At 37.2% G+C, this 12313-nt stretch overlaps 1 protein-coding gene across 1 annotated transcript; it reads left to right on the forward strand.

The window, feature by feature from the left end:
* Positions 1-5834: 5834 nt before the first annotated feature.
* On the forward strand, positions 5835-8615 carry CALHM6 (calcium homeostasis modulator family member 6). The gene is made up of 2 exons (XM_034409229.3): positions 5835-6467; positions 7860-8615. Exons 1-2 carry the CDS (start codon positions 5931-5933, stop codon positions 8268-8270), a joined length of 948 nt encoding a protein of 315 aa, XP_034265120.1. The 5' UTR covers positions 5835-5930; the 3' UTR covers positions 8271-8615.
* Positions 8616-12313: the final 3698 nt, after the last annotated feature.

Below are 12313 nucleotides of genomic sequence, written 5' to 3' on the forward strand. Positions count from 1 at the left end.
CTGGTAAAACAGAAAAAATAAACATGATTGATGGTTTTAGACAGTATAGAAAGATTATTTTGTAACCATACAGTGTTGGTAAATTTGTAATTGTACTTATTGCTCTAAAGAAGATCAGAAACTTATTTATATCTTTTTTCTTTCTTTTCTTTTTTTTCTTTCTTGCACTTTTTACCCCTCTCTTTCATTCCTTTCTTTTTCTTTTTTTTCCTTACTTTGTATTAGTTTGTATTAGTGTGTATATGTGCTTGTGTGTGTGTATATATATAATGTAGACTGGCATTAATATTAAAATAAAAATTGAGAAATCCAGGCCTTTATGGCTCAAAAGAGCCATCTAGTGGATATTATTGCAAAAGTAGTTTGCTTTTTTAAAAATAACTTTTATATGCAGAAGAATCTTCTTCCATTCACATTAATGAAGAAATAAGATTTTAGCTTTTTTCTTAAGAACAACTATCACACATATTGGAACAGGACAGGGTCCTCAATTTTAAGATCTGGTGATATTTTGGAATTTCAAAAACTGAAGAATTTTGTGAGCACCTTTGCAAAATGGGGGTTTATCCATTTTCAAAATGACTGCCATCAGGGACATAAGAGTCTAAATTTATGTTCTGCAAGAGCCTATCTGTCATTCTTTATGGCCTCCATCCTGCAGGTTATTTTCTTCTATCCCTTTGTCTTGTTATAGATTGGAGGAGAGGGGAGATTTCCAAAGTATTAGGTTGGAGGCACCCATTACTTTTACCTTCTGAGAAAACTCAGGGGCCTATTTGCAACCCAGACAAGTCACTGGAAATGAAGAAGATGCTGTAGGCTGGCGTTTTGCTCTGTAGCACACCAGCTTCTTGTATATATCTATGACTCTGGTGGCCCAGTGGTTAGAATGCAGTATTGCAGGCTAACATAATGCTCACTGCCAGGAGTTTGATTCCAACAAGTTGAAGATTGACTCAGCCTAACCCTAACCCTAACCCTAACCCTTCCGAGGTTGGTAAAATGAGGACCGAGACTGTTGGGGACAATATGCTGACTCTAAACCGCTTAGAGATGGCTGTAAAAGTGATCTAAGTACTATTGCTAGTGCTAAGTGCTATTTCTAGCTTTAGGTTTATATCTGTAGTAACTTTATATACTTGCAGATTAGTTCATCCACAGGTAAATCGAACTCTCAAAACATTTGTATATTTTAATCATCACAATTGATTTATCCATGGTAATCCACAGATGATTTATTTTTCATGGTATTTTAATGAAAGAGTTCAACTATCAGCTTATCTATTGATAGCTTCTTTGCAAATATATAAGTGATATACAGGTAATTTAAAAAAAATAATCCCATCAGTGGATAAGCCAAACCCAATATTAGGGTGCATTTTGGCACCTAAAATTCTCAGTTTATTCATGAGTATATATAGTATATCCCTCTATTTTAAAAACCATAGTGTCTGTGAGTATAGGGAATATCATTGGAAGCCTTTCTAGGCACATGGTCACTCCCAAACCAGGAAAACAGTTGATTGTAAAAACAAGTCATGCTATACTAAGAAACATAGTCCCTTAAGAAGTCTCCTAAGGGACTAATAACTTTGGTATATCTTATTATCAATATTCTGCTGAATACTGATAATACTGCTGAAGTACAGGGGTTCTTCATTCCTTCTTGTATGGAGTAATGGTTAATATCTTCATGGGCATCCATAGAAAACTTAGATGATGTCAAAATGATACATCATATATACATACAGTGATATAAAAGCATTCCAGCATGCAATGCAAGTGGCTTTTCCATCCATCACAATCAATGTTGTGTTGATAAGATGGTTGCACAACTTAAACATCAGTTATCCCCTCTAACTTGTTAATAACAATGTGAGCAATGTTCTTTAATCGTAGTTTATGATCTTTGGATGTTATTAATAAATACCATAAAATCTTGTATATAATCAACATATCATGAAAAATAAACAATCTCTGGATTATCCATGGATAATTGTAAAAATTAAAATATACAACTATTTTATTTTTTTATTTCAAGCTGCCTAGAATCACTTTCTTGTGAGATGGGCAACTTATATCAGTGAGATATAGATATATCACAGTTGCTGTATCATGATAATTTGCCCATCAAAGAGACCTTGAAACAAACTCTGGTCCCTAAATTGTTATGCTGCTGAACCAGAATAGTGTCAGCTGCAGGTATAAAGTCTTAATAAGACGACACCTAGAATACTGCATCCAGTTTTGGTCACCACACTATAAAAAAGATTTTGAGATTCTAGAGTGCAGAGAAGTGCAGAGAAGAGCAACCAGGATAATTAGGGAATGGAGACTAAAACATATGAAGAACGGTTACAGGAACTGGGCATGGCTAGTCTAGTGAAGAGAAGGACCAAGGGAGCCATGATAGCAGTCTTCCAATATTTGAGGGTCTGCCACAGAGAGGAAAGGATCAAGGTATTTTCCAAGGCACCTGAAGGCCAGATAAGGACTAATGGATGGAAACTGATCAAGGAGAGATTCAACCTAGAAATAAGGAGAAATTTTCTGACAGTGAGAACAATCAACCAATGGAACAGCTTGCCTTCAGAAGTTGTGGGAGCTTCATCACTGGAGAATTTCAAGAAGAGATTGGATTGCCATTTGTCAGAAATGGTGTAGGGTCTGCTTGGGCTGGGGGTTGGACTATATGACCTACAAGGTCTCTTCCAACTCTCTTAATCTGTTATCTGAGCAGAACATAATCATGCTTTCTGGCTTTTAGTCCCTCCTATTCAGTTTTGTTTGGTGTTTTACTAATATGTCTCAACTCTTACTAATTCTCATTCTCAAACTTCTGTCTCAATCTGCACAGCCTCTCTTCCACTGTTTAATTCTTTCTGCAAATGAATGCTTACATTTTACATTTCACTTCCCATTTATTTAAAACAATTTGCACTTTCCGAAAAAAGACAGAGAAAGTTCATGTAGAAGAAACCAAAACCACTCTTTTTGCTTTGCAGAGGGAGACTGAAATTCAAATCCCTCAATGCTCAGTCATGATTTTGGGTCGCTCAAACACTTTTGGAACCCAATCTACCTCACAGGGATCTTGTAGGGAAACATTTAAAATATGTCATAATGTTAGCAGCCTTGGGTTTTTGGAGGAAAAGAAGGATAAAAGCTAGCAAGCAAAGAAACAAAATATGGTAAAAACTGTAAAATCATCAAGATGAAACTGATAACCGATGGAATTTGTGGTGAGCATTTCAGATGGATGAAAAGAGCATTACAGCACTGTGACACAAGATCCATTTTTCTACAAGTGGTACAATGTCACACATATACCCCAAAAGAGTAGTGCTTGCAGCATAACACTGTTTTTAGCATTTTGACTGCAAAAGTGCAACAGGGATAATGCAGATGCACCACTTACAATCATTCATTCAGCAACTGTTGTAAGTTACCATGACATTAAAAAAAAGTAACTTAGATGGATCCTTGCACTTACTGCTATCACAAAATCCCCACATTACACGATCAAAATTCAGCTGCTTGGCAATTGACGTTTAGTTACAACTGTTGCAGTACATCAGGGTCATAGGGTCACCATTTGCGACCTTCCCAGCTGCCCAACAAACAAACGGGGAAGCTGGATTTGCTTAATGACTGCATGATTCACTTAACAGCTTCAGTCATTCATTTAACAACCATGGCAAAAGAGGTCATAAACTTTGAGGCATTTCACTTAACTACCTTATTTAACAATGGAAATTCTGGTTCTAATTGTGCTTGTCAGTTGCCAATCAACTCTACCTCTGTGTCTAACTTAAGATGAGTAATGGAAACAACAAGAAACTTTAAGGAGGAAGTTTACTTTATACTAAATATAGATCATGCTACAGTTTCAAGAAAACATGTTTGAAGAAAACTGACAGTGAAGAAGTTACTATAAGAAAAAAAAGTTTGAAGAAACAGAATGTTTCAGTATAGAAAGGGGTGAGACAAGGATCATAGTGTCCTGCTTAACTTTTATTAAAATATTTAAGAAAATGAATGATAATAGGATTGGAACAGGTAGTAGGTGAAAGCAAAAGTGGAGAATGAAATCCAAAATTTTAAATATGTAAAATGTACCACCATGGACAACTGCAGAAGGGGGTCAAGAGAAGCAAATGATGAAATGTGCATCACAATATCACAATGCCATTTCACATATTTCTCAGCAACCTGGTTATGAAAATACTGTATGAAAGGATAGATTTTGCATCTGTTTCATCATTTTGACACCTTCATAGTCATAAAATTGAAGAAGCCTATGGATACCATCCTGTTGATTTAAAGTAAAGAATGATACTTTAAAAAAAAACAGAATAACACAATAACAGTGTTGGAAGGGATCTTGGAGGTCTTTTAGACCCTCTACTCAAGCAGGAAACACTTTACCATTTCAGACAAATGGTTGTCCAATCTCTTCTTAAAAACCGCTAGTGTTGGAGCACCCACAATTTCTGGAGGCAAGTTATTCCACTGGTTAATTGTTCTGTCAGAAAATTTCTTGTTAGTTCCAGGTTGGTTCTCTCATTAATTAGTTTCCATTCCATTCATGTCCTGCCTTCAGGTGCTTTGGAGAATAGGTTGAGCCCCTCTTCTTTGTGGCAGCTCCTCAAATATTTGAACACTGTTATGATGTCACCCCTAGTCCTTCTCTTCTCTAGACTAGACATATTCAATTTCTGCAACCGTTCTTCAAATGCTTTAGCCTTTAATCCCCTGATCATCTTTGTTGCTCTTCTCTGCACTCTCAATATCTATTTTATATCATAGCAACCAAAACTGGATGCAATATTCCAAGTGTGGTCTTACCAAGGCATTATAAAGTAGGTATTAACACTTCACATTATCTTGATTCTATTCCTCTGTTAATGCAGCCTAGGACAGTGTTGGCTTTTTGGCATCTGCAGCACAAAGTTTATGGTGTACCCAGGAGACTGATTCAGGCTCTTCCAAGTCTTCAGTGAAGGTGAATGATAAAGCTAATAGAGGGCCAGCAAGGATCAGACCTGATCTGGTCCCTGAATTGTTAAGACACATGTTAAAATAATCTCCATAAGTAGGTACCAATCAATAGTTAAAGGAGCAAATGCCTCAAAGGACAGTAATTGAGGAAGATTTTCATAGGGTGGAAAAATGGGCAGAAATCAGCAACATGAGTTTTAACAGGGACAAAATCTTACATTTGGGTAAGAAAAAAAAATCAAAGTCACAAGTATAGGATGAAGATGGAAATTCCATTGGAAGCAATATATATGAAAAGGATTTGCATTTCTTGGCAAAAGCAGAACCCAGGGCAAAAGAGAGACAGTCACACATACAATTCTAACCCAGACAGGGTAGAATTGCTCAGTATCATTTCAGAACAAGAAGCAATGGGTTTGTTTTACAAAGAAGCAGATTCAGTTGGACATCAGAAAAAAAAATTCCTAATGTAAGGAATGGATTTTCTTGGGAAATGGCATACTCTTCTTTGTTTGAGGCGACTGAACAGAGATCAGGTTGGATGACATCTGTCAGGGATGTTAAAATGGATTCCTACACTGGGCAGGTTTTGAATTAGATGAATTCTCTAAGATCCTTCCAACCCCGACATTCCATGATCCTATAATTCTTATTTAGTTGGAAAGAAACTAAGCAGCTGACAGCTTTAACAGATTAATGCTGTATCTCCATTTTACTTGATAGATAAGATATTTGCTTAACCTAGTACAGCATGAACTTTTTTTTTCTTGCCCCAGAAAATGAAAATGAAACTGTGTTCTTCTGAGCAGATATTTTAAAGCTACAAATCTCTTCCTCTTCTCTTAACGGGCTTTTAGAAGTTTCTGATTCTTGAACAGTGAACACAAATCACAGAGCTGAACTGTACCGTTACAGCACCAAATCAGAGGATGGAAAAGTTTCGCCCAGTGCTGGATTTCATGGTCAATCACCAGAAGATCTTGGGCTATGGGGCAGTGTCTCTGCTGACTGCAGGTAGTGAGCGTATCTTTTCTGTGGTGGTGTTCAAATGTCCTTGCAACTCCTGGAATACCCTTTATGGTGGTGTGTTTCTGCTGATGCCAGCCCTTATTCTGTTTCTGCTGGGCTTGCTCCTGAATGTACGTTCTTGGAAGGTGCTCACTGGATGTTGCTCCAAAGGCAGACCATGTAGTTGTCCTCGTGGGAATCGCCTCCAGCGCCGCTTACAAGTGATGGGCTTTGTTATACTCAGTGCTGCCGTGGCTCCTCTCACGTGGATTTCTGTGGCCTTGCTGGGAGGAAGTTTCTATGAATGTACTGCTACTGGGAGCCCCATCTTACAGCAATATGTGTGCAAAGACAAAGGGGAAGAATGCATAAAAATTCTGGTTAAAGTGCCTTGTCTCAGCTCTGTCTCTCCTTCTTCTGAACTGGAGATACTCGCAACCCTTCGAGCTCAATCACAGGTTAGTCTATGGCTTTTTCCAAGTTGGGTGACAGCCAGAGTTCCCATCTTAGAACTCTCCAGGGGTGCTAACTAGACTATTGAAACAGCACCAGGAGCTTTTCTACCAGTTGTTCTGGCAATAGTGGCCAAGTAACTCCATTCTTAAAGACTTCCATAGCATTGCTTCCCTGGCAGCCTGTTTCATGGATTTTAGGTACCAGGTTAGGAGCTTTTTATTTGTTTCAGTTTAAATGTTTGTTTTGATGATGTTGTCCTGTCGGTCAACATCATTAATAGTAAACTAGAGATAACATGATTTTGTCAATTGCTTCCAGCTAGGGAAGCTGTTATATGAGGAAATGAGAAAAGTTGTATCTTTTCCTATCTGCAGAGAAATTGATTGCATTTCAGAGGAGAAATTCCTCATTAGCATCAGAAGGAATTTCCTCCTATTGTGAATTAGAGGGATTTTCTTCTAGTATGCAACTAATAGGGCTATGCAGCAATCTGGATTTGAAGGACAAAAGGTGATTTGGAGTTCATTCAGGCACATACATACCCCCTGTCCTTAAATCAAACATATACTTTCTTGGGGTACTTCTGGTAGCTCCAGATGGTAGCTGTGTAAGCTTTGGAAATAATGCAGCTGTTTTAAGGAAATGCCAATAGCTGCTCTTGAGAATACTCTGATTCATTCTGAGATCACCTTATATAGCCTTAACAATAAGAGATGAAAAAGCTATATTACATTTCCATACCTGCTCAGATCCCTTAATTATCCATCTTGTCCCTCCAGTTGTATTGAGAGGCCTCATCTTTACTTTACATCTTCACTTTAAATACCTATTGGGGTTTTGCTATAGTTATCAGATATCTAGGCCTCAAAAATCTAGAGAAACAAGTGTTGATGTGCTGCTTTGGCAGCTCCTGTGTTGAACAGGAAGAGATAAATATCAGGAGTAAGCAACTGTTAAGAAGAAAGGCTTTAATCTTTCTCCCTACACTGAGGGCTTTGAATTCTAGATTGTAAATACCAATACCAATGCAGATCACTACAATATACACCCAGAATCAAGGTGAAATCCAGCAGGTTCTGACAAGTTCTGGAGAACCGGTAGCGGAAATTTTGAGTAATTCAGAGAACTGGCAAATACCACCTCTGGCTGGCCCCAGAGTGGGGTGGGAATGGAGATTTTGCAGTATCCTTCCCCTGGAGTGGGGTGGAAATGGAGATTTTGCAGTATCCTTCCACTGCCATGCCCATCAAGCCACACCATGCCCATTAAGCCACGCCCACAGATCCAGTAGTAAAAAAAATTGAATTTCACCGCTGCCCAGAATGTAAGATGGCGTTTAATCTTGAAGTGCCTTGATTGCAAGCATGATTATTATCTTTATGCTTCTTCTAAAGGTGTTTGGATGGATTTTGATTGCCGGCATCTTCACAGTGGCCCTTCTTGCCACCTGCATTTCTCGCTGCCGTTCTCCAGTCAGCGTTCTTCAACTTGCATTCTGGAAAGTCTACCTGCAGAAAGAACAACAACTTTTTGAAACCATGGCCAAAGAACACGCGTCAAAGTTAGCAGAGAGGAATCTTAAAAGCTTCTTTGATTCCACTGAGTTGGAACCATTTCAGACCCCAAGCACCAAAGCCTGGGATAACATTTCCTCCTTGTTTGCCTTTAATCCTAAAGTCAATTACTACAGTATGATACATAAATATGTCAGTCAAAAATCTCAAAGTGGTAGCATTAAGTCTGCTGAAGGAGATATATACCCCAGTTGTTTGCAATTTGTAGATAGTGCAAATGTTGAAGTCTAAATTTTGTAACAACTGAGAAAATGCCTCAAACAACAGTCTTCCTAGCCTCATAAAGGTGGAAGCGGGAGGCCTATTTGTTTGCAAGAGTTTGTTATTGTAACCTTCTAATAAAAGTAGCATTAGCTTTCATAATTTTGGTTTCCCAGTCTGGTCTACCTTAAAGGGCTGACAAGTATCAAGGCTTGTTAATAGATACATTATGCAATATTTCATTACTTCATTACATGGAGTGTTCCTAATTCTTGCTTGTTTCCCCTCCCCCCCCATTTCTGCACATGTGCTGTTCATGATTCTTGTTGTCAGGTTTTCATTTAATAAGAAGTAAAACATCTGTTCTATCATGAATTTTGTCCCATGTCCTTTCTTCTCCAAATATAGTTTTTATTAAGAATTTTAATTACAATAGTAAAAAATGAATACAAACTAAATTTAGGAGAAAGAGAAGAAAATGGAACAAAGAAGAAAAACGTGCTGGAAAAAGAGAAAAGAAAGGAAAAAAAGAAGTATATAATATTGAAAAAGAAAAGAAATATATGAAGAAATGACTTTCAGCCTTCATTGCAAGTGTAAACAAATATAAATTTTTACCCTGAGAGAGAGAGAGAGAGAAGGAGGAAGAGGAGGAGGAGGAAGGGAGGGAGGGAGAGAGGGAGAGGGAGAGACTTGGATCAAACTTGGATCAAATAAAGCAAGTTTATATTCCTTCCTTTTACTTCAAACAGTAACATGAAATATTTAATTCTTAATCTTTAATGCAGTCAAATACTGTGGTAGGATTTAATTTCTCTTCAATTCTTCTATTCCCCATGGCATAGACTTCTTCAAGCTTCTTTTGTAGATTCAATAAGGAAACATTTTCCAGGTCATAGGCCAAGAGGGAAGAAAATCCTGAAGCACATCAGGAAGGGATCGAGGTTGTCTCTAAAGCAAAGATAGACCTCAGCCAGTGCCCTGCTTCAGGTTTTCCAAAATCTTGCTGGTCAGATAGAATAGGGAAAAAATTGAGTTGGCATCTTAATGTCGATTATGTTGAAAATACTAGTAGTTAAGTATCTAATAAAGAAACTTTTACTGATTTTTAATTGAACTTGCTGTGCATAACTGTAGTTTACAGGTGAATATTTCTCCCACATTTTTATGTACAGTATATTCAGTAGGATTCTCAGTGTGAAGTATATTACATCAAGCCAGTTAAAAGAGTAGTGTGGCAAATGAGTTTAGAATTGCAGTTAATACTTCTTACAAGTAAGGCTTTAAAATTGCTATGTAACTTATTAAAAGTAGGAATAGTTAAATACAGTAGGGGGAAAATCTCTCTTTTACTTTTACTTTCATCATCATGCTCAAGAGAATATTAAATGAGTTCTCTTAATGTCTTAATTCTCTAAGTAAAGCAAATAGGTTTTTCTCATCTTTTCTTATTAAGATATGTCATCTAGCTCAAAAGGAATTCTTTATTTCAATTTTTTCCCCCCCTAGGAGACTTCCACTCCCAAATCATTGCATTTCTCAAGGATGTGAAATTTAGCTTTATTAATGTTTAGAGCAGATTCCTGAATTTGTAGAAACAAAATGATGAAAAAGGTGAATCTGATTTGGTTCTGGGTTCATGGCACCATAAAACTTGAGAACTTCCCCGTCTTATTAGTGTTATTGCAATTTGTTGTATTTTTAATCTTTGTTGAAATATGGCAGCTTTTTGAAGAGGTGTTCAGATGTTCTAATTATTAATGACATTGATGTTTATAATTTCAAAGGACTAACATCATGAATGTTTGTGGCAGCCAGTTGTCGCCTGATTTAACGAACACTATAGGGACTTGATGTCACTGTATATTCCAGAGGTCTTCAAACTTGGCAACTTTAAGACATGTGGACTTCAGCTCCCAGAATTCTCCAGCCAGCATAGCTTTTTTTTTTTTTTTTGAGTCTGTCATCTGCACCTCTATAACTGTCTGGTTTGGTTCTGCAACCTAACAAGACAGACACAGAGTTCAGAGGATAATTAGAACTGCAGAAAAACCAATTACTACCAACTTGCCTTCCATTGAGGACCTGTATACTGCACGAGTCAAAAAGAGGGCTGTGAAAATATTTACAGACCCCTCGCATCCTGGACATAAACTGTTTCAACTCCTACCTGTAAAACGATGCTATAGAGCACTGCACACCAAAACAACTAGATACAAGAACAGTTTTTTCCCGAATGCCATCATTCTGCTAAACAAATAATTCCCTCAACACTGTCAAACTATTTTCTAAGTCTGCACTACTATTAATCTTCTCATCGTTCCCACCACCCATCTCCTTCCACTTATGACTGTATGACTGTAACTTTGTTGCTTGTATACTTATTATTTATATTGATATTGTTTCCTAATTGCTTATTTGTACCCTATGACTATCATTAAGTGTTGTATCTTATGATTTTTGATGAACGTATCTTTTCTTTTATGTACACTGAGAGCATATGCACCAAGACAAATTCCTTGTGTGTCCAATCACACTTGGCCAATAAAAAATTCTATTCTATTCTATTCTATTTCTCAGTCTCAGCAACTTTTAATATTTGTGGACTTCAACTCCCAGAATTCACTAAGCCAACTGCTAGCTAGGGATATCTGGAAATTGAAGTCCACAAAAATTAAAGTTGCTGAGATTGAGAAGTATTGCTATAAGACATTCTAGCAAGTCAAATTAACTTAAAAAGAGAAGTGCTGCTTGACACATATAACAGGACTATTTCTAAAATAAATAAATAAATCTATGACAGGATAGAATATTGCTTTTAAGACAGGATATCCTTTTCAAATTGTTCAGGGGAAAACAAGCTATTTCTCGGGAAGCACCGAGGTCTTACAAATCTGTGAATGCTATCATATTGATAGAAGAGATTCTTTGCTTCAGACGAAAGGCTAGATACCAGTAGAACTGCAGAAAACCAGGCTCCCATTTTATTCCTCGCCCCCCTCCCCAACATCCTTCTTGGTATGTTAATTGAAAGGTTACTCTGCCTGCTTTTTACTGTAATGGAATCAAAACAACCCAAAGCATCAAGGGATAATTTCGGTAGCTGCATTTTGTAAATCTGCTTGTGCTACTGTTGAAATAAGGCAACAAGGTGACTACTAGCCTAACTAAAATAATCTCTCAGTCTCCCTTTCTTTTCCCCCTTTCCTATTTTTCAGTCTAAAATTCATTTTTCCCCTCTCCCCAAGTTCTGCACTGGTTATCAATTTGTGCATATTTCAGTTATCAGTATTTTTCTTAATAAACCTTTGGTTCGAGAGGCATTTTGGTATGACAACGTGCATATTTAAAATATACCTTTCAGTAAACTATGCATTTAGAACTCAGAAGATAAATGTTAACCTCTATAAGAAGTTGCAAATTGGAGTGGTTTGACTAAAATGCAGATTAAATGCCTTCCCCCCTTCCCCCAACTCCAATTTTATCTGATGAATATCCCAGGAATATAGAGATCATTTTGTTGTTGTTAGTTGTGAAGTCGTGCCTGGAGGAACATGGACAATGTTCCTCCAGGCTTTCTTGTCCTCTACCATCCTCTGGAGTCCATTTAAGCTCACCCTACTGCTTCAGTGACTCCATCCAGCCACCTCATTCTCTGATAGAGAGATCATAGGTGCAAGAATTGAATTGTTTTAAAGCATATTTTAGGTTTCAAGCTAAAAGTGATAGTTAAAAGAAAGGTCCACCTTATTTGCGAGATTCATAGGACATGGACCAGCAACAGAACTTCTCAGGAATAGTCCCCATTTTGTGCAAAATCTTACCCCTGATAAGTATAGGTAGGTCCAACTATGTTCCAGCAACAACATAGTGCTATTTGAATGACCATAGTATCTTGAGTATCGTCATTATGTTAATCGTTGCATTTATTTTGCTGTACTTTTACATTTGTAAACTGCTCAGAGTCCATATGGATCAAAAAGGCTTTATAAATTTTGTTAAATAAATGAATAAAGAGGGCAATTGCATATATCCATCCTTCCATATATTTCAAATCAGGATTCTTGGAAATT

Source organism: Pantherophis guttatus, chromosome 1 (genome assembly GCF_059756535.1).
Source record: "Pantherophis guttatus breed Tessera chromosome 1, ASM5975653v1, whole genome shotgun sequence".
NCBI lineage: Eukaryota > Metazoa > Chordata > Lepidosauria > Squamata > Colubridae > Pantherophis > Pantherophis guttatus.

Coding starts and splice junctions, on each gene's coding strand:
- CALHM6 (XM_034409229.3), top strand. CDS start 5,931: ATGGAAAAGTTTCGCCCAGTGCTGGATTTCATGGTCAATCACCAGAAG. Junction 6,468..7,859: donor CCCTTCGAGCTCAATCACAG/GTTAGTCTATGG, acceptor CTTCTTCTAAAG/GTGTTTGGATGGATTTTGAT.